The following is a 23081-nucleotide window of genomic DNA, read 5'->3' on the forward strand; positions in this document are numbered from 1 at the left end:
TGCTATAGTGGGGAGGTGAGGGGGAACAAACAACAGGTACCCTTGCTTGCTCACTCCCTGAGGCAGGGCAAGCTTGTTCCTTACATGGGATAAAGGTAGGAGTCGGGCTGGAGGGCTGGCTTAGGTGGTTTGCCCACCCCTTTGTGGTGGTGTGTGCAGGGGGCATGCACAGTGCCCTGCTTTTGCTCCCGACCCCCTGCTTTTTTATAAATTAATTAACTTATGTATGTATGTATGGCTGCATTGGGTCTGTGTTTCTGCACATGGGCTTTCTCTAGTTGTGGCGAGTGGGGGCTACTATTCACTGCGGTGCGTGGGCTTCTCATTGTGGTGGCCTCTCCCGTTGCAGAGCATGGGCTCCAGGCGAGTGGGCCTCAGCAGTCGTGGCTCATGGGCTCTAGAGCGCAGGCTCAGGAGTTGTGGCGCACGGGCTTAGTTGCTCCGCGGCATGTGGGATCTTCCTGGACCAGGGATCAAACCCGTGTCCCCTGCATTGGCAGGCTGTGCCACCAGGGAAGTCCTGACCCCCTGCTTTTTGCTCTGGGCTCTTCAAAAGTGGTGGCAGTTGGGTGTTTTGGTCTCTTTTTATCTTCTGTTCGGAATTTGCCCCGACTGGGCATGCAGGCAGTTATTTTTAGTCCCCTACAGTTTCTTTGTATTCTGTTGCTTGAGGAGAGGTGTGTCCAGGTGCCAGCACTGCAGCAAAGGGGCCCAGGTCCCAGGCTGCTTCATGTTGAGTATCATTGTGTTTCCCTCAAATTGAAAATACCACATGGGGTCCCTTGATGTTTGCCAGCTACTTGACACAGTCTGGGAATCGTGGGTTTATTTGATATATTCATAGGTAGGGGATGTGGTTATACTCTCTCAGCTTTCTCTCTCCAGGTTGCAAAGTTAAGTCAGTAGTATATCACTCTCTTTCAACCTTTCAGATATTTAGTCCACATTGGCATAAGTGATTGCTGTCTTGTAGCCCGAAAGCCCTAGCTTTTTTCCCCTGCTCCAGATGGCAGACCATTTTGTTCTTTATTTACATTTTACCTCCATTTCTAGAAGGACCTGAGGTTGTTCCACCTGTACTTTTACCTTAGGCCTCCTGTTACCCTCTGGGATCTGGCCTTAAATTGCTCCTCGGTGGCATGTGTTTGCACACGAAGCTGCCCAGAGAAAGTCTTAGAGGAAGTTTCAACTTTTAAGTGATTGAGTAATCACTGTTTTCCTAGAAGCTATATTTGATCAATATTGTAGAAATGTGAGGGAGATGGAACATTTATATTGCTACAAAAAATGTTTAAAACGTTAAGCCTTAAAAACAATGCGACTGTAATGTTTATATATTCATAAATGTATTCATTTAAAAAACGTGTGTTGATGAATTGCTTTGTGCTCTGTATGGCGCTGGTCCTTGTGAGCTAACATTTTATATGCCCTCTCCATATAGGAGCACATGTGCCATCCAGTGGACAGTTTCAGTTTGGTGCGAGATGTAAATTTTACTTTGGTGGAGGTAAACACAAGGTTCTCTGGGAGCAGAGAGGAGGAGCATCTAACCTCAGAGCAGAGGGTATGAGACCTGAATTAGTCAAGGAGCAGTAGGAAGGATCCTTTCAGGTCAAGGGCAGAGAAGTGAGAGAGAGCGAGATCATAGCATATTTAGGGAATTTCAAGTAGCAGATGAAAGCTTAGAATGCAAGAAAGTATTAAAAGAGGAGGCTAGGGCTTCCCTGGTGGCGCAGTGGTTGAGAGTCCGCCTGCCGATGCAGGGGACACGGGTTTGTGCTCCGGTCCGGGAGGATCCCACATGCCGCGGAGCGGCTGGGCCCGTGAGCCGTGGCCGCTGAGCCTGTGCGTCTGGAGCCTGTGCTCCGCAACGGGAGAGGCCACAACAGTGAGAGGCCTGCGTACCGCAAAAAAAAAAAAAAAAAAAAAAAAAAGAGGCTAGAGAGAGAAACAGGATTTCATAGGCTTTGGGATTTTGAATTTAGCCTGCAAGTTTTGGAAAGCCGTTGAGGGATTTTCAAGTGGCGAGTAGCGTCAGTTTTGTACTTTAGAAAGGTCTATCTAAATCCAGCGCAAAGAATATTGGGAGGGGAAGGAATGTTGTAAAGTTTGAAGCAAATTAGTTCGGAGGTTACTATAGTGATGTAGGTGGAAGGCGGTATGGACTGCAAGTAAGTCTGTGGCAATGACATGGGGATGGAGAGAGTGAAAGGGTAGAATCCACAGGATGTGATGCTGATGTGATGTGATAGTATGAGGAAGGAGGAGGAGTGAGGGACAGTCTTCACACCTGGCTTGAAGTACTGGTGGAAGTGTTGTTCACCAAAATGGGGCACGAAGAGAAAGAATAGATTACAGAAATAAGATTATATATGTTCATTTGTGGACACAGGAAATCTGAGTATCCTCTCAACATTCACATGGACATGTCCGGTAAGCACTTGGATGTGTAGCCTAATGCCCAGAAAAGAGAAAATAGACTTACTAGTCATCAGCATAGAGTTAATAAGGTGAAGACATGGGAGAGGAAAGAAAGGGGACCTAGGATGTATTGGAGAAGACCACCATACACGATATACACAGAAGCAGAGGGATGGAGGTGGTAGCCAGATATGAGTGTGAAACCAGAGAAGAAGGGTCTTTTGGAAGAATAATCTCAGAATAATCCTTTCTGTAAATTTTACATTCCAGGTTTTTAAAATAAATCTTTGCCAAGTAATTTTTATTTTCAAAGAAGGAACATGTGATGGGAGTGTATGAATGAAGCATATAAAGAGCAGTGTTAAACTAAATGGATACTGTAGCTAGCCTTATATTGATGAGGTAGCTCTGCAGTGTATTTCTGAAAAACTTCACATATATCTTCTATAGTTTGGGGAGGAAGACAGGAAGTGGGTAGAGAATTTTAGAATTGTAAAGCATCTGAAAGAATGAGGACAAGATTATGTTCTGATGGAAATCAGACATGAAAGTAAATGTTTATTCGTACTTGTGTCACAGCATTTTTACTAGTACACAGTGCATAAGTTTTTATGTAAAGTTGTAAGACTAGGAGGAAAATAAATGAATTAGCATATCTTTTAAAAAACTTATTTTTAAAAATTTATTAGGGAAAGAAGAGGACCCCCTTACACCTCGGCCTGCCACCTGCCCGTGTGTGTAGTCCCCAGCTTCAGTAGTTATTGATGGGGGGACCATCTTGTTTCACCTATTAAGCCCCCCTCCACTGGATAATTAAAAGCAAATTCTGGATATCACATTTCATTGAACAAGTTTTTAGTATGTAACTCTAAGATTTAAACAGCTTCAGTGAGGCATAATTGACATACATTAAATGGGAAGAGACATTTTCCCTAATCCCCTTCACTGTAATACAACTACTCATTTTTGTGTACCTCTAGTCTTTGGCCTTATGCAGAATAACAGTTAATATTTTAAGGATGGCAAGAATTATTCAGATGGTCGACAGTTTTAGTAAAGTTCCCTATAAGGAATCAAGAAGAATAAAGTATGTTTCCAGGAAAAACTGTGACTGTGCTACTGACAGCAGTTAATACGTATCAGAGTGGAGTGCACCGTTTCCTGTTTTTCTCTGCAGAGGCCTGACTCTGGAATTCCCCTTGTTTGCCCATGATTTAAATCTCGTCTGTACCCTGTGCTCTCAATATAGCACACCAGAAAAGTGGGCTGTTCTTTAAATACCTTGTGTCTGAAAAATATTATGTTTTTGTATCTTAAAATATTTAATTATACTTAGAATCCAGGTTTTTGATTAAGAAAGTTATAACAGAAGTCTAAAGAACACCTCAGCCTGTGTCTGGATCCTATCCCTCCTACCTTCTCTGGAAGGCTTGTAATATTGATAATCTTTATTTTTCTTTACCTTCTGTCTCTGTCTTTTCTGATTTGCCTCATCAGAAATTAAGCATAGTCAAGTCTTTCTCATATTTAAGGGAAAAAATTCAATCTGTCCTCATTACCTCTTCTCCCTTGAGCTACAGCTGTCTGTCTTCTCCTGTTCAGAGGCCAGACTTTGTCCAGTCGTCTGTGTTGGAGTTCTCCATTTCCCCGCCTCCTGGATGCCCTTCACTCCCCCGCTGATGTCTGGAGCTCCTGTCACTGTGCTGGCACAGCATCACCAAGGTGCTCACTTCATGTTGCTGAATCCAGGAAGCATGTTTGTCTTCACCCGACCTCCCACCAGCTTGCAGAGTATTGCCTAACCCCTCCTTCACACTTTGAAGAAGTCACATCTGACTTTCCTCCTAACTTTTAGGCTGTTCCTTTTTGGCCTCCTTTAATGGCTTATTTTCCTGACCAACCTTATATAGAGTTCCTCTGTGCACTTTTCTTCCTAGGAAGTCTCATTAACTTGGACAGCTTTATTCTGGTGACTCTCAATTTCCTATCTCTAGTTTAGCCCTTTTCAGAATCCTATATCTGTGTATTCAACTTGCCCTCTTGATAACCTCACTTGAATGTCTCATAGATGTCTCAAATTCGGTGTGTCTTAAACAGAATCTTTCATCTTCTTCCTAAAGACTGACCCTCTTCCAGTATTATCTAATCCATTAAATCGAGTACACTCTATTCAGATCTGAAATCTGTGCATCTTTCTTAACTGTTACCTCTCAATTCTCAAATCCAGTCAACAACCAGATGCTTTTGATTTTACCCACTGAACACAGCTTGAATCTGTACATGTTCCATTTATGCTGCTGTTAGTTGAATGCAAGTAATCTCCTTTCACCAACATTACTCTAATAATTTTTCTTTTGGACCCCTCCAACCTGCTTTCCATCTGTAGCTATTACGCCTTTTAAAACCATTTTGATCATGTTATCCCCCTGCTTTAAACGTTGTGCTCCTTCTAGCCTTAAAGAAGGAAAGACAGAAAACTTCTACTACTAACCCTACAATCCAGGTTAGAGTAGATGGCATGAAGAACCCTTTCAGTACTAAAGGAAAAGTCTCATTCCCAACTCAGTAAGGTTCAAGTTGAAAAGTAGTCATTATTTTCAGATTATAAATTAATTACCTAACATAATTGTTGTGACAGAAGGAAGTCAGTGTCTTCCTGTCCTTTGCTTTTCACTGTGAGAGTAGTCTCTTTTTTTTTTTTTTGCGGTATGCGGGCCTCTCACTGTTGTGGCCTCTCCCGTTGTGGAGCACAGGCTCCGGACACGCAGGCTCAGCGGCCATGGCTCACGGGCCCAGCCGCTCCGCGGCATGTGGGATCTTCCCGGACCGGGGCACGAACCCGCGTCCCCTGCATCGGCAGGCGGACTCTCAACCACTGCGCCACCAGGGAAGCCCCAAGAGTAGTCTCTTTTGAACCAGTTTAGTTGTCTCCTTTTGAACATCCTCCCTCATTATTCAGAGTGTCATATTATGCTTATAAGTGTATATTAATATGCCTCTTTCAGAAGCATATCGACCTAGAAGCACATCCATTCATTAATCTTTCAAGAAACATTTCTGGGTGAGATGGCTGGTGGCCTGAGTGCTCCATGGTGACTCCTCTCTCCCAGCATCTTCTTGCAATAATTCGACTGTTAGAATAAATCCCTTAATGTGGATTCGTGGGCCAGGTGTAGCCATCTGCTCAGCCCCAGACACACCCTTCCAGAGGAAATGATGTGGATTCAGAACTGGTAGAAGTCCTATGTGTTCACAGGGCAAGGGATGATCTGGAAGTAGATCTTATTCTCTGAAATAGGCCAGCCCATCACCTGCTTCAGCGGACCCTCTGGCTGAGCCAGGTGGCACCATCTGTACCTCGGGAGCTGTTGCCCCTGCAGGCTAGCCTCACAAGGCCTTCGGGGAAGTCTTCAGTCTGGCAGACGCCATGAGCCCATGGAACATAACCGCCATCCTTTGTCTTCACCTGTAGACGTCTAGCCTTTTCTGCTCAGTCTGGGGTGTGCCGAGACCCTGGAAGCCTCCTTCTCCTTCAGTACGTCAGGGGGCGTACTGTGGAAGAAACCCCAACAATTTGTCCTACTCAGGTATCAAGAAAACTCATGTCCTCTGCTGGTGAAGATGCACTTGGATGTGCTTTGAGAAACATAGTTTTCTAACACGACAAATTTAATGGTAATGTAACAGTATGTTACCAAGAAGAAAACAGACACAAAACTACTGTTAACATCGTCTTTTCCCTACCTTAATCCTAGAAAAGAGAAGGTAGCATTGCTTCTCAAGGCTTATTTAGGGATTTGTGCTGTATCATCTCAGAAGAGAATAGTATGAAGGGGAAGTATGTTGAATGGGGTGGGTAGAAATAGACAAACTCAAGAGTCTGTAGAAAAAAATGGGAAACAGGGTGGAAGAGACTATCCTGCATTGGTGGCACTTGGCCTCCCACATCAAAGGATGGCTGCGGGTGACAAGTCTGTGGTTAGGGGCAGGGAATCTGTGTGAGCCTCCTTAAGTAGCACCATGTAAGGAAAAGAGAGCAGGAAATTGGCGTGTTGTGCTAAGAAACAGAAAATTGAAGAGCATAGACAAGGGATCTAGACCCTTCCTTGGCTTACTGACACCATTTTAACCTGAAATTTTTATACAACCCTATGGGACACTGCCCCAAAGGACCGATTGAATTTCTTAACCCTTCAGAAAGGGGCTTGAAGTAACTAAATTTGGAGAAGTACAGGAATGAATATTTTACTCCCGGGTGTTACAGCCTATAATTCATTCAGTCAGGCGTCTTTGATAGGAAAAAAGGAAAACATGTAATACAAATTCTCAAAGAGATTAAAAATACTGCGTAGCAAAGAGCTTCCAAAACATAATCATAATTGGAGAAAAATAATTATCTACCACTGAAAAAAAATTACTGATCCAGAGCTGGGGTCAGCAAGCCAGAACTTATGGGCCATTATGTCACCTGCCACCCTTTTTTGTGCATAAATGTTTACTGGAACACAGCTATACTCATTTGTTCTCACATTGTCTGTGGCTGCTTACACACTGTGATGACAGAGCCAGAGCTTTGACAGAGACTGTATGGCCTGCAGGCTTAAAATATTTCCTCTCTGGGGCTTCCCTGGTGGCGCAGTTGTTGAGAATCTGCCTGCCAATGCAGGGGACACGGGTTCGAGCCCTGGTCTGGGAAGATCCCACATGCCGCGGAGCAACTGGGCCCGTGAGCCACAATTACTGAGCCTGCGCGTCTGGAGCCTGTGCTCCGCAACGAGAGAGGCCGCGATAGTGAGAGGACCGTGCACTGCGATGAAGAGTGGACCCCGCTTGCCACAACTGGTGAAGGCCCTCGCACAGAAACGAAGACCCAACACAGCCATAAATAAATAAATAAATTTAAATCATTAAAAAAATTTTTTTTCTCTCTGGACTGTACGAAAACAGTTGTGGATTCCTAAAGAGGATCAACTGGCATTATTTTCTAATACAGTGAAACTATAAAGAGGAAACAAATAATGGAAGAAACTAGGAAGATTATACACACACACGTGCATACACACAGACACACACACGCTCTCCCTCCCTCCGTCCCTCCTCCCCCCGACCTCCCTTAGACACACAAACACACATTCAGATGTCCACATAACAGAAGCTCTGGAAATAGCAAAAAAGAACACAAGGAGCAATATCAAAGAAATAATACAAGAAAACTTTACTAAGCTATAGTAAAACCCGTGTTCAGATAGAGAGGGACTTCCATATGCCATACAGAACACTGGAAGGGAAAACCAGCAAACCTGGAGATAGTCCAGAGTCACTGTTCAACTCTGAGGATAAACATAACTTCAAGGGAAAACAGGCTTTTGGGATTCTAATCTGTGGCAATAAAAACAGGCTTTTGGGATTCTAATCTGTGGCAATAAAAGCTAGAGGGCAGTAAAACAATATATACTAGCTTCTAAAATTAATGTATGAACTCTCCACTTCTGTGGCTTTGTAGAAAATCATGTTCTGATCCTGAGAAGCTGTCACCTGTGTCTATCTGGATAAGTTTTTAGGATTTATCAAGAGCATAGCAACATTTCAGTAGCTGGAGACTTAAAATACTATGTTCAGAGGCAACCTAACCTAATCCAACAGCTTTGTAACTTGCCTTAGTTTTGATGCAGATGGCATTTTCAGGAGACGTATTCTGTTGAAAGGGAAGAAAATGGGGATACGCAGAGATGGTATTAGGACAGTAAGCCAGCTGTGCCCGTGGCCCCTCTCAGTTGATCACAGTATCTAAGGAGCCACAGAACACTCGGGTCTGATGATAACCTTCTTCTTTGGAAAAATCTCGGATGGTTAGTTTAACACAGCAGCAGGGTGGGGAAGTGTCTTGTGAGGCGGAGGGCACATTGGTAGAACAAGGATTGCAGCCTGTGGCTGAAGTTCCTGGGAAGCTGCTGGGAAGTGGGGTCAGAAATGAGGAAGAGGCAGTAAGCTGCAGCCTGGGTGGCTGCTTGGACAGGGTTTCGTTTGCAGCCAGAATAGGCCAGAAATCAGTGAATGGGCTAGAGCCAAACCTCCCCTGCACAGATAGCTGACAGATTCCTTCCGGGTGAAGGGTAGTTGGGTATAATCTCAGTAACAACCATCAAAATAGCATCAGTCTGTTAATGATGCAAGCTAGAATGTTTTGTTTAAAATCGGAATGCTGCACTTAAGTCACACTGTCTTCTTTGCTAAGAATGATGGTTACAGATGATAATTTTACATTTGTCTCATTTTTTAAAAGAATAAAACTTAAATGGTTGCTATACAAATATGTGGATGGCCAAAGTCAGACCAAATAATCTATTTTAAGTTCTAAATAATAACGTATTATTTTACTTTACCAATCATTTTTTTGTGCATATATTTATTTCTCTGGGGGATCTCATCGTAAGAGGTGATTGTGGTGATACCAAGATTTAGGTATTTTTGTGTCCTGGGCAAAGATGATATTATACGAAGTCATTTGTGCATAGTATATAAATCTATCAGAATAAGTTTTTGTTAACAAGATCATTTTCTCAACACGTTATTCCTTATATTTTAGAAAAGGCGCCGGCGGATTGACCGAAGTATGATTGGAGAGCCCACAAACTTTGTGCACACGGCTCACGTGGGGTCAGGAGACCTGTTCAGTGGGATGAATTCCGTAAGTATGTGGGTGGAACATACAGGTGGGGCCTCCAGGCATAGTCATGTGTACCTGTGTAACAGGTACATACATTCTTAATGATGGCACTGTGCCCAGTGTATTATAGACATTGACCGTACATACTTAATGTGAGCATCAAAGAGAAGAAAATGATCAATGAAAAATTAATCTCTTACGTAGTTTGCCAAGTCATCTGTTTTTCTAAACTTTTTGTAGCTACCTTTCTTCCGAGTAAATACTTTAAAACTTTTAAAGGATTTGAATTCAGAAAGGAAGGTACTCTCCCATGGATTCTCATGCCCCCTGCCGCCAAAGCAACTTGGAGGTCAGCTTTTTAGTAATATTTAATCTCTTAAGTTCAGTTAGTTGCCTTTTGCAGACATATTTATTGCATTTCCCTTATAAAATATTAGGCTTTACCTGATATTAGAATGCTTGTTATTTATTTATTACTGTAACATAAGTTCTCACACACTTAGCAGAGGATTAGAATTTGTATGTATTTGCTGTTTTTTATAGAGGTTTCGGTGAATTTCAGAAGACGCTTTAAATTTACTCAGCTGAACTCTTACTCCTTAATTTTTCATCTAAGGGAAAATAGAGAGCAGTATAATAGTAACCAATAGAGGGTTTTTATCAGGGCTCTGCCACTATTGCTATCCCCCATATCTAAAGTACACTGAGTTGTCTAAATGATCCCTCAAGTGTTTAGAACCAGAAAGTCAATAAGGCTTTTATAAACACAAAATTATGCTGCATTGTATGCTCACTTACTGGACAGCGTTAACAAAAGACTTAAAAGAACAGAGACTTACAAGGTAGGTAGGTGAGTATCCTGGATACAGCAAACAAGTTTGTCCCTATAGTTACTAGGTAAGCAAAGGGATGACATTTGTAGCTTCCTGGAAAGGAAACAGCTTGTTTGTTTTAAATCTGTAGGAAAAGTACACTGAACTGCTTTTGTGGAAATGTAAGAGGTGTCAGATTGCTGTTAAAATACAACTCAGTAGCTTCGTTTCCTGGATTAATGTGGAGTGAAGAGACCAAATGGGACCCTATGACTTTTGTTAATATTAAGGTCATTGTGGCATATATAAATAAAATGAACGGTTTCAAATTTATTATATCTGATTAATTTCTTTCTCATCGACATGTCTTCTTCCCCACTTTCGTTCTTAAAAATTTAACTGTATAGGACAAATTAAGTTCTTAGTTCATAGTACTTAGTTAACTTTTAAAATCTCGTTTATGCACATTTCAGAATTTCCTTCAAGATTCCTATCTGGTAATTTGTCTCTGTGAAAAGCCTGTCATTGATGTACATGATTCTTGCTTGCGATCAAGTTAGGTAAAGTTTGAGGACTGTCCCCTGCAGGGCTGACTGAGCTGCAGCATCAAGACGGGCCCTCAGCTGTTGTAGAGGTTCTGCCCTGCAGTCTCCAGACAGCCTCCTCTGGTTACTGAAGTAGATTTCTTATGAGGTGTTCTAGCTCTTCAGAACCAAACCTGTCTTCCGAAGGCTGTTTGTACTCATTGCCTATGTTTACGTATTAGTTTGTTGTCTCTACAAAGAAATAGTTTCTCTTAAGTTCATCTATTCTGAGAATTGAGCAACAGTAATAGGAACATGGCTCGATGCATATGAAAGAGGCAGGCCACGCTGGATTATTGAATGGTCAGATGACTGGTTTTTTTCCCCTAAATACACTGTTCTTCCCAAGACTACTTTTCATACTAACTTATTGCTAGAAAAAGTTTCTATGACTCTTTTAATAATATAACTTTATTGTGTTAAAATAATGCATATCCACAGTCACAATAATACATATCATCTCAATACTGAGGGTTACTTACTAGAAAATCCAATTCCTTTTGTTTGAAATTGAAGAATTGACTTTTGGAAGAAAAACATTTTTTTTTTCTTAGAATTTGCATGGCGTTATGAAAGTACCATGTAAAAATATAAAGATGTTGTAAATAGGCCTAAGATACCTATAAAACCTAACTTGTCATGTTAGGTGGGAAATTATTTGGTACTAGGGTAAAATCAAGCTTGTGCCACAGAACAGTGTTACCACAGAGGAGCAGAAAATTAACCGATAGCCTATGGCCATAAGCTTCGCAGACTGAGCAAGTTTACTTAAGTAGACCTATAGATTTTAATTTATTAAAATTAAAAAATTTTATTTATTTATTTTTGGCTGCATTGGGTGGTTGTTGCTGCGTGAGGGCTTTCTCTAGTTGTGGCGAGCAGGGGCTACTCTTCCTTGCGGTGCGCAGGCTTCTCATTGCAGTGGCTTCTCGTTGCGGAGCACACCTGCATTGGCAGGCGGATTCTTAACCACTGCGCCACCAGGGAAGTCCCTCTCCTTTTTAATATATTCTTACCTAAAGTAGTCATTTGAGTAATGTGAATATAGATGTTACAGTTCATCACTATGTGATATCGTTGGAGTTAGTTCCACATATGTGAATTTTTCAGTAAATGAGTAAAAATTTACCCATTTAAGAGCCAATCACATGTTCTCACTTTAACCATATTGGACCTAAATAGCCATGCATTTTATATTTTGCTATTCTCTTCAGTTAGAATATATTTAAACCTGTCTTACTCCAAAAATAACTTAGAACGGTCTTATTATTTTCTTTAAACAAACTGACTGAGGATCATCAATGAAAAGACACCTTGTATCGATACATCATGTTTTCTGTGATTAAGTATTTGATAAGTAGATTAATGAGTGGATGGTGCTCCCACCCCCTTCTCACCTCCCTGGGTCCTAGAAATGTGAAGGGCCCTTTGAGCTGTTTCTGTGCATTAGACCAGACTGCCAGTGCTCTCACCATTGACTGTTAGGCCGTCACATCCCAAACCTTCCTGTTGCCCCTTTTTCTAGCAGTCTAGCTTGATTCGTTCGTTCTCTGCTTCCAAAATGCTTCTAATTGCTATGAACTAAGATAGGATACACTAAGAACTCTTCACAGTTCGCACGTAACTTTGTGACTTTGTTTTGGCAAAGTAAGAAAACATCCCAGCGGGACTTCCCTGGCGGTCCAGTGGTTAACACTCCGCGCTTCCACCACAGGGGTCACAGGTTTGATCCCTGATCCGGGAACTAAGATTCCACATGCCGTGCATCATGGCCAGGAAAAAAGAGAAAATACCCGAGCATTTATATATCTCACAGTCTACTAGAAAGTAGCCCTGTAATGTGGTTAGGAAAGGTTATCATCTTTAATCATTTTACAGATAAGAAGCCTGATATGCACAGAGGATAAGTAGTTCACCCAGAGTTAAAATATTAATAAAGAAGTTTGGATTACAGTCCAAGTCTTTGGATTCTTTAGTTGTTGTTGGAACATAGTTGATTTACAATGTGGTGTTAGTTTCAGGTGTACAGCAAAATGAATCAGTTATATATATACATATATCCACTCTTTTAGCTTCTGTTCCCGTATTGGCCATTACAGAGTATTGAGTAGAGTTCTCTGTGCTATGCAGTAGGTCCTTATTAGTTATCTATTTTATATATACTAGTGTATATGTCGAGCCCAGTCTCCCAATTTATCCCTCCCAAGATCCCATCCTCCCTGGTAATCATAAGATTGTTTTCTACATCTGTGACTCTTTCTGTTTTGTAAATAATTTGGGATGACATTTAGGTTGCTTCCATGTCTTGGCTATTGTAAATAGTGCTACTATGAACATAGGGATGTATCCTTTTGTATCCTTTTGTAAATATTATAGTTTTCTTCAGATGTATGCCCAGGAGTGGGATTGCTGGATATGGTAGTTCTGTTTTTAGTTTTTTAAGGAACCTCATACTGTTCTCCATAGTGGTTGTACCATTTACAATCGACCAACAGTGCAGGAGGGTATCTTTTTCCCACACCCTGTCCAGCATTTACTGTTTGTAGAATGTTTGATGATGGCCATTCTGACCAGTGTGAGGTGATACCTCATTGTAATTTTGATTTGCTTTTCTCTGATAATTAGTGATGTTGAGCATCTTTCTTTTGCTTTTTGGCCATCTGTATGTCTTCTTTGGAGAAATGTCTATTTAGATCTTTTGCCCATTTTTTTTTTAATTCAAACAAAATCACAAAAATTATAATCATCCTCATCAGTTCACTCAGTCCCATGTAATTAATTTTTTTTGTCATCTTGATCTTTTGTTAGCACTTTGATGAATTCATCAGTTTTCCATTAGAGTTCTGAAAATGCTTATTCAGTTCAGCAGTATAGTCAGTTACCAGAAACCTGTACTTGTCAGAGTCTTTTCCATGAATTCCTTGAAGATGGAACCCTTTTATCAGGAACACTTTTGCAAAAACATCACAGTACACCCAGAACTGTCTGTAAATGACAAAAGGCTTAAAAATGACCACGGTTAAAGATTTGATGAAAGTTCATAATAATGCAGTTGACAAGGAAATTTAGTTATTTCTGAGATATACATTTTAAAGTAATAACTAGAATTATGACTTACAACATTAAACCAGAACATATAAGATTTTTAGAAGTTTCCTGTAATGTCTGAAACATTTATATTAACATATTTCCATACAAATAAACCAAAGAAAGTTCAGTATTAGTTGTTTTTTTGTTTGTTTTTTTATACTGCAGGTTCTTATTAGTCATCAATTTTATACACATCAGTGTATACATGTCAATCCCAGTCGCCCAATTCAGCACGCCACCATCCCCACCCCACCGCGGTTTTCCCCCTTGGTGTCTGTACCATTTTTCTCGGTTCCACATACATGCATTAATATACAATACTTGATTTTCTCTTTCTGACTTACTTCACTCTGTATGACAGTCTCTAGATCCATCCATGTCTCAACGAATTTCATTCTTTTTTTATGGCTGAGTAATATTCCATTGTATATATGTACCACAACTTCGTTATCCATTCGTCTGTCAGTGGGCATTTAGGTTGCTTCCATGACCTGGCTATTGTAAATAGTGCTGCATTGAACATTGGGGTGCATGTGTCTTTTTGAATTATGGTTTTCTCTGGGTATATGCCCAGTAGTGGGATTGCTGGATCATATGGTAATTCTATTTGTAGTTTTTAAAGGAACCTCCATACTGTTCTCCATAGTGGCTGTATCAATTTACATTCCCACCAACAGTGCAAGATGGTTCCCTTTTCTCCACATCCTCTCCAGCATTTGTTCTTTGTAGATTTTCTGATGATGCCCATTCTAACTGGTGTGAGGTGATACCTCATGGTACTTTTGACTTGCATTTCTCTAATAATTAGGTTGAGCAGCTTTTCATGTGCTTCTTGGCCATCTGTATGTTTTCTTTGGAAAAATGTCTATTTAGGTCTTCTGCCCATTTTTGGATTGGGTTGTTTGTTTCTTTAATATTGAGCTGCATGAGCTGTTTATATATTTTGGAGATTAATCCTTTGTCCGTTGATTCCTTTGCAAATATCTTTTTCCATTCTGATGGTTGTCTTTTCGTCTTGTTTATGGTTTCCTTTGCTGTGCAAAAGCTTTGAAGTTTTATTAGGTCCCATTTGTTTCTATTTCCATTACTCTAGGAGGTGGATCAAAAAAGATCTTGCTGTGATTTATGTCAAACAGCGTTCTTCCTCTGTTTTCCTCTAAGAGTTTTATAGTGTCCGGTCTTATATTTAGGTCCCTAATCCATTTTGAGTTTATTTTTCTGTATGGTGGTTAGGGAGTGTTCTAATTTCATTCTTTTACATGTAGCTGTCCACTTTTCCCAGCACCACTTATTGAAGAGACTGTCTTTTCTCCATTGTACATCCTTCCCTCCTTTGTCCTAGATTAGTTGACCATAGGTGCGTGGGTTTATCTCTGGGCTTTCTATCTTGTTCCATTGATCTATGTTTCTGTTTTTGTGCCAGTACCATATTGTCTTGATTGCTGTAGCTCTGTAGTATAGTCTGAAGTCAGGGAGTCTGATTCCTCCAGCTCCGTTTTTTTCCCTCAAGACTGCTTTGGCTATTCGGGGTCTTTTGTGTCTCCATACAGATTTTAAGATGATTGGTTCTAGTTCCATAAAAAATGCCATTGGTGGGCTTCCCTAGTGGCACAGTGGTTGAGAGTCTGCCTGCCGATGCAGGGGACACGGGTTTGTGCCCCAGTCTGGGAAGATCCCACATGCCGCGGAGTGGCTGGGCCCATGAGCCATGGCCGCTGAGCCTGCACGTCCGGAGCCTGTGCTCTGCAACAGGAGAGGCCCCAACAGTGAGAGGCCCGCGTACAACAAAAACAAAAACAAAAAATGCCATTGGTAATTTTATAGGGATTTCATTGAATCTGTAGATTGCTTTGGGTAGTATAGTCATTTTCCCAATATTGATTCTTCCAATCCAAGAGCATGGTATATTTTTCCATCTGTTGGTATCATCATTAATTTTTTTCATCAGTGTCTTATAGTTTTCTGTTTTGTTTCCCTAGGTAGGTTTATTCCTAGGTATTTTATTCTTTTTGTTGCAATGGTAAATGGGAGTGTTTCCATAATTTGTCTTTCAGATTTTTCATCATTAGTGTATAGGAATGCAAAAGATTTCTCTGCATTAATTTTGTATCCTGTAACTTTACCAAATTCATAAATTAGCTCTAGTAGTTTTCTGGTGGCATTTTTAGGATTCTCTATGTATAGTATCATGTCATGTGCAGACATTGACAGTTTTACTTCTTCTTTTCCAATTTGTATTCCTTTTATTTCTTTTTCTTCTCTGATTGCCGTGGCTAGGACTTCCAAAACTATGTTGAATAATAGTGGTGAGAGTGGACATCCTTGTCTCATTCCTGATCTTAGAGGAAATTCTTTCAGTTTTTCACCATTGAGAATGATGTTTGCTGTGGGTTTGTCATATATGGCCTTTATTATGTTGAGGTAGCTTCCCTCTATGCCCACTTTCTGGAGAGTTTTTATCATAAATGGGTGTTGAATTTTGTCAAAAGCTTTTTTCTGTATATATTGAGATGATCATATGGTTTTTACTCTTCAATTTGTTGATATGGTGTATGACATTGATTGATTTGTGTATATTGAAGAATCCTTGCATCCCTGGAATAAATCCCACTTGATCATGGTGTATGATCCTTTTAATGTGTTGTTGGATTCTGTTTGCTAGTATTTTGTTGAGGATTTTTGCATCTATTTTCATCGGTGATATTGGTCTGTCATTTCCTTTTTTGTAGTGTCTTTGTCTGGTTTTGGTATCAGGGTGATGGTGGCCTCATAGAATGAGTTTGAGAGTGTTCCTTCCTCTGCAATTTTTTGGAAGAGTTTGAGAAGGATAGGTGTTAGCTCTTCTCTACATGTTTGATAGAATTCGCCTGTGAAGCCATCTGGTCTTGGACTTTTGTTTGCTGGAAGATTTTTAATCACAGTTTCAATTTCATTACTTGTGATTGGTCTGTTCATATTTTCTGTTTCTTCCTGGTTCAGTCTTGGAAGGTTATACCTTTCTAAGAATTGTCCATTTCTTACAGGTTGTCCATTTTATTGGCATAGAGTTGCTTGTAGTAGTCTCTTAGGATGCTTTGTATTTCTGTGGTGTCTGTTGTAACTTCTGTTGATTTGAGTCCTCTCCCTCTTTTTCTTGGTGAGTCTGGCTAATGGTTTATCAATTTTGTTGATCTTCTCAAAGAACCAGTTTTTAGTTTTATTGATCTTTGCTATTGTTTTCTTTGTTTCTGTTTCATTTATTTCTGCTCGTATCTCTATGATTTCTTTCCTTCTGCTAACTTTGGGTTTTGTTTGTTCTTCTTTCTCTAGTTCCTTTAGGTGTAAGGTTAGATTGTTTACTTGAGATTTTTCTTGTTTCTTGAGGTAGGCTTGTATAGCTGTAAACTTCCCTCTTAGAATTCCTTTTGCTGCATCCCATATGTTTTGGATGATCGTGTTTTCATTGTCATTTGTCTCTACGTATTTTTTGATTTCCTCTTTGATTTCTTCAGTGATCTCTTGGTTATTTAGTAACGTATTGTTTAGCCTCCATGTGTTTGTGTTTTTTACAGTTTTTTCCCTGTAATTCATTTCTAATCTCATAGCGCTGTTGTCAGAAAAGGTGCTTGATATGATTTCAGTTTTCTTAAATTTACTGAGGCTTGATTTGTGACCCAATATGTGATCTACCCTGGAGAATGTTCCATGGGCTCTTGAGCAGAAAGTGTAAACTGCTGTTTTTAGATGGAATGTCCTATAGATAGCAATTAAATCTATCTGGTCTATTGTGTCACTTAAAGCTTCTGTTTCCTTATTTATTTTCATTTTGGATGATCTGTCCACTGGTGTAAGTGAGGTGTTAAAGTCCCCCACTATTATTGTGTTACTGTCGATTTTTTTTTTAATAGCTGTTAGCAGTTGCCTTATCTATTGAGGTGCTCCTGTGTTGGATGTGTATATATTTATAACTGTTATATCTTCTTCTTGGATTGATCCCTTGATCGTTTTGTAGTGTCCTTCCTTGTCTCTTGTAACATTCTTTATTTTAAAGTCTGTTTTATCTGATATGAGTATAGCTACTCCAGCTTTCTTTTGATTTCCATTTGCATGGAATATCTTTTTCCATCCCCTCACTTTCAGTCTGTATGTGTCCCTAGGTCTGAAGTGGGTCTCTTGTAGATAGCCTATAGATGGGTCTTGTTTTTGTATCCATTCAGGAAGCCTGTGTCTTTTGGTTGGAGCATTTAATCCGTTCGTGTTTAAGGTAATTATTGATATGTATGTTCCTATGACCATTTTCTTAATTGTTATGGGTTTGTTTTTGTAGATCCTTTTCTTCTCTTGTGTTTCCCACTTAGAGAAGTTCCTTTAGCATTTGTTGTAGAGCTGGTTTGGTGGTGCTGAATTCTCTTAGCTTTTGCTTGTCTGTAGAGCTTTTGATTTTTGCATCGAATCTGATTGAGATCCTTGCAGGGTAGAGTAATCTTGGTTGTAGCTTCTTCCCTTTCATCACTTTAAGTATATCATGCCACTCCCTTCTGGTTTGTAGAGTTTCTGCTGAGAAATCACCGGTTAGCCTTATGGGAGTTCCCTTGTATGTTATTTGTCGTTTTTCCCTTGCTGCTTTCAATGATTTTTCTTTAATTTTTGCCAGTTTGATTACTGTGTGTCTTGGCGTGTTTCTCCTTGGCTTTATCCTGTATGAGACTTGCTGCGCTTCCTGGACTTGGGTGGCTATTTCCTTTCCCATGTTAGGGAAGTTTTCGACTGTAATCTCTTCAGATATTTTCTCTGGTCTTTTCTCTGTTTCTTCTCCTTCCGGGACTCCTATAATGCGAATGTTGTTGCATTTAATATTGTCCCCGACATCTCTTAGGCCATCTTCATTTCTTTTCATTCTTTTTTCTTTATTCTGTTCCGCAGCAGTGAATTCCACCATTCTGTCTTCCAGGTCACTTATCCATTCTTCTACCTCAGTTATTCTGCTATTGATTTCTTCTAGTGTAGTTTTCATTTCAGTTATTGTATTGTTCATCTCTTTGTTTCTTCTTTAATTCTTCTAGGTCTTTGTTAAACATTTCTTGCATCTTCTCCATCTTTGCCTCCATCGTTTTTCCAAGGTCCTGGATCATCTTTACTATCATTCTGAAATCTTTTTCTAGAAGGTTGCCTATCTCCACTTCATTTAGTTGTTTTTCTGGGGTTGTATCTTGTTCCTTCATCTGGTACATAGCCCTCTGCCTTTTTATCTTGTCTGTCTTTCTGTGCATGTGGTTTTTTGTTCCACAGGCTGCAGGATTTAGTTCTTCTTGCTTCCTTGCCCATTTTTTGAATTGGTTTTTTGGTTTTTTGATATTCAGCTGTATGAGTCATTTGTATATTTTGTACATTAATCCCTTGTCGGTTGCTTCATTTGGAAATATTTTCTCTCATTGTGTGGGTTGTCTTTTTGTATTGCTTATGGTTTCTTTTGCTGTGCAGAAGCTTTTAAGTTTCATTAGGTCCCATTTGTTTATTTTTGTTTTAATTATCATTACTCTAGGAGGTGGATCGCAAAAGATATTGTTGCAATTTATGTCAGAGCGTGTTCTGCCTATGTTTTCTTCTAAGAGTTTTATAGTGTCTGGCCTTTCATTTAGGTCTTTGGTCCATTTTGAGTTGAATTTCGTGTATGGTGTTAGAGAGTGTTCTAATTTATTTCTTTTACGTGTAAGCTCTCCGTTTTTCCCAGCACCGCTTATTGAAGAGACTGTCTTTTCTCCATTGTGTGTTTTTTTTAATTTATTATTATTTTTTTCTCCAAAATTCCAGTTTTTTTTAATATCTTTATTGGGGTATAATTGCTTTAGAATGGTGTGTTAGTTTCTGCTTTATAACAAAGTGAATCATTTATACATATACGTATGTTCCCATATCTCTTCCCTCTTGCATCTCCCTCCCTCCCACCCTCCCTATCCCACCCCTCCAGGCGGTCACAAAGCACCGAGCTGATCTCCCTGTGCTATGCGGCTGCTTCCCACTAGCTATCTACCTTATGTTTGGTAGTGTATATATGTCCATGCCTCTATCTCGCTTTGTCACAGCTCACCCTTCCCCCTCCCCATATCCTCAAGTCCGTTCTCTAGTAGGTCTGTGTCTTTATTCCTGTCTTACCCCTAGGTTCTTCATGACATTTTTTTTTCTTAAATTCCATATATATGTGTTAGCATACGGTATTGGTCTTTCTCTTTCTGACTTACTTCACTCTGTATGAAAGACTCTAGCTCTATCCACCTCATTACAAATAGCTCAATTTCGTTTCTTTTTATGGCTGAGTAATATTCCATTGTATATATGTGCCACATCCTCTTTATGCATTCATCTGATGATGGACACTTAGGTTGTTTCCATATCCTGGCTATTGTAAATAGTGCTTCAGTGGACATTGTCGTACATGTCTCTTTTTGAATTATGGTTTTCTCAGGGTATATGCCCAGTAGTGGGATTCCTGGGTCATATGGTAGTTCTATTTTTAGTTTTTTAAGGAACCTCCATACTGTTTTCCATAGTGGTTGTATCAGTTTACATTCCCACCAACATTGCAGGAGGGTTCCCTTTTCACCGCCATTCCTTCTTGCTTTTTTCATAATTGCCATTCTGACTGGTGTGAGGTGATACCTCATTGTAGTTTTTATGTGCATTTCTCTAATAATTAGTGATGTTGAGCACCTTTTCATGCTCCTCTTTGGCCATCTGTATGTCTTCCTTGGTGAAATGTCTTTTTAGGTCTTCCACCAATTATTTAACTGGATTGTTTTTTTGATATTGAGCTCTATGAGCTGTTTGTATATTTTGGAAATTAATCCTTTGTTGTTTCATTTGCAAATATTTTCTCCCATTCTGAGGGTTGGCTTTTCGTCTTGTTTATTGTTTCCTTTGCTGTGCAAAAGCTTTTAAGTTTAATTAACTCCCATTTGTTTGTTTTGGTTTCTATTTCTGTTAACTCTAGGAGGTGGGTCAAAAAAGATCTTGCTGTGGTTTATATCAGAGTGTTTTTGCTGTGTTTTCCTCTAAGAGTTTTATAGTGTCTGGTCTAACATTTAGGTCTTTAATTCATTTGGAGTTTATTTTTGTGTATGGTGTTTGGGAGTGTTCTAATTTCATTCTTTTCCATGTAGCTGTCCAGTTTTCGCAGCACCACTTATTGAAGAGGCTCTCCTTTCTCCATTGTATGTTCTTGCCTCTGTTGTCGTAAATTAAGTGACCATATGTGCTTGGGTTTATTTCTGGGCATTCTATCCTGTACCATTGATCTGTACTGGCTTTTGTGCCAGTACCATACTGTCTTGATTACTGTAGCTTTCTTGCCTCCTTTGTTATAGATTAGGTGACCATAGATTTGTGAGTTTATTTCTGGGTTTTCTATCCTGTTCCACTGATCTCTATTTCTGTTTCTGTGCCTTTACCATACTATTTTGATTACTGTTACTTTGTAGTTAGTCTCAAGTCAGGGAGCCTGATTTCTCCAGCTCCATTTTTCTTTCTCAGGATTGCTTTGATTACTTGGAGTCTTCTATGTCTTTAATAATTTTTTGTTCTAGTTCTCTGAAAAACGTCATTGGCAATTTGATAGGGATTGCGTTGAATCTGTAGATTACCTTGGGTAGTATGGTCATTTTCACAATATTGATTCTTCCAATCCAGGCACATGGTATCTCTCCATCCGTTTGTATCATCTTTACTTTCATCAGTGTCTTATAGTTTTCTGCATACAGGTCTTTTGTCTCCCTAGTAGGTTTATTCCTAGGTATTTTATTCTTGTTGTTGCAATGGTAAATGGTAGTGTTTCCTTAATTTCTCTTCCAGACTTTTTATCATTAGTGTATAGGAATGCAAGATATTTCTGTGCATTAATTTGGTACCCTGCTACTTTACCAAATTCATTGATTATAGTTTTCTGGTGGCATCTTTAGGGTTCTCTATGTATAGTATCATGTCATCTGCAAACAGTGACAGTTTTACTTCTTTTCCAGTTTTTATTCATTTTATTTCTTTTTCTTCTCTGATTGCTGGGTCTAGGACTTCCAAAAGTGTTTTGAATGAAAGTGGTGACAGTGGACATCCTTGTCTTGTTCCTGATCTTAGAGGGAACACTTTCAGGTTTTCACCATTGAGAATGATGTTAGCTGTGGGTGTGTCATATATGGCCTCTATTATGTTGAGGTAGGTTCCCTCTATTCCCACTTGCTGAGGAGCTTTTATCATAAGTCAGTGTTGAATTTTCTTAGAAGCTTTTTGTGTATCTATTGAGATGATCACATGGTTTTCATTCAGTTTATTACTGTGGTGTATGTAGCACACTGATTGATTTGAAGATATTGAAGAATTCTTGCATCCCTGGGATAAATCCCACTTGATCATAATGTACGATCCTTTTAATATATTGTTGGATTCAGTTTGCTAGTACTTTGAGTATTTTTGTGTCTCCGTTCATTGGTGATGTTGGCCTGTAATTTTCTTTTTTGTGTGTGGTGTCTTTGTCTAGTTTCAGTATCAGGGTAGTGTTGGCCTCATAGAATGAGCTTGGGAGTGTTCTTTTCTCCATAATTTTTTGGAAGAGTTTCAGGAGGGTAGGTGTTAACTCTTCTCTAAATGTTTGATAGCATTTACCTGTGTAGCCATCTGGTCCTGGACTTTTGCTTGTTGGAAGTTTTTAAATCACTGTTTCAATTTCAGTACTTGTTTTTTAATCACTGTTCAATTTCAGTACTGTGAATTTCAGTACTTGTTTTTTGGTTTTTTTTTTGCGGTATGCGGGCCTCTCACTGTTGTGGCCTCTCCCCTTGCGGAGCACAGGCTCTGGATGCGCAGGCTCAGTGGCCATGGCTCACGGGCCTAGCCGCTCTGTGGCATGTGGGATCTTCCCGGACTGGGGCACGAACCCGTGTTCCCTGCATCGGCAGGCGGATTCTCAACCCCTGTGCCACCAGGGAAGCCCTACAATTTCACTACTTGTGATTGGTCTGTTCATATTTTCTTTTTCTTCCTGGTTCAGTCTTGGAAGATTGTACCTTTGTAAGAGTTTGTCCATTTCTTCTAGCTTGTCCGTTTTATTGGCATATAGTTGTTTGTAGTCAACTTATGGTCCTTTGTATTTCTGTGGTGTCTGTTGTAACTCTCCTTTTTCATTTCTAATTTTATTGATTTGAGTCCTCTCTCTTTTTTCTTGGTGGGTCTGGCTAAAGGTTTATTAATTTTGTTTATCTTTCCAAAGAACCAGCTTTTAGTTTTATTGATCTTTGCTATTGTTTTGTCTGTCTGTTTCATTTATTTCTGCTCTGATCTTTATGATTTCTTTCCTTCTACTAACCTTGGGTTTTGTTTGTTGTTCTTTCTCTAGTTGTTTTAGGTGTAAGGTTAGGTTGTTTGAGATTTTTCTTGCTTCCTGAGGTACGATTGTAGTTCTATAGACTTTCCTCTTGGAACTGCTTTTGCTGCACCCCCAAAACTTTGGACCATTGTGTTTTCATTGTCATTTGTCTCGAGGTA

General features: G+C 39.8%; 1 protein-coding gene across 3 annotated transcripts in view; it reads left to right on the plus strand.

Moving 5' to 3' along the window:
- Positions 1-23081, plus strand: part of CDC42SE2 (CDC42 small effector 2) — a 112713-nt gene that overhangs the window by 84776 nt on the left and 4856 nt on the right. For all 3 annotated transcript variants that reach the window (XM_029219198.1, XM_029219196.1, XM_029219197.1), the window contains one exon: positions 9008-9109. In XM_029219198.1, coding sequence (XP_029075031.1) covers positions 9008-9109 — 102 coding nt within the window. The remainder of the gene's footprint in view (positions 1-9007; positions 9110-23081) is intronic.

This window comes from Monodon monoceros, unplaced genomic scaffold (assembly GCF_005190385.1).
Source record: "Monodon monoceros isolate NGI ecotype Baffin Bay Population unplaced genomic scaffold, NGI_Narwhal_1 Super_Scaffold_12, whole genome shotgun sequence".
NCBI lineage: Eukaryota > Metazoa > Chordata > Mammalia > Artiodactyla > Monodontidae > Monodon > Monodon monoceros.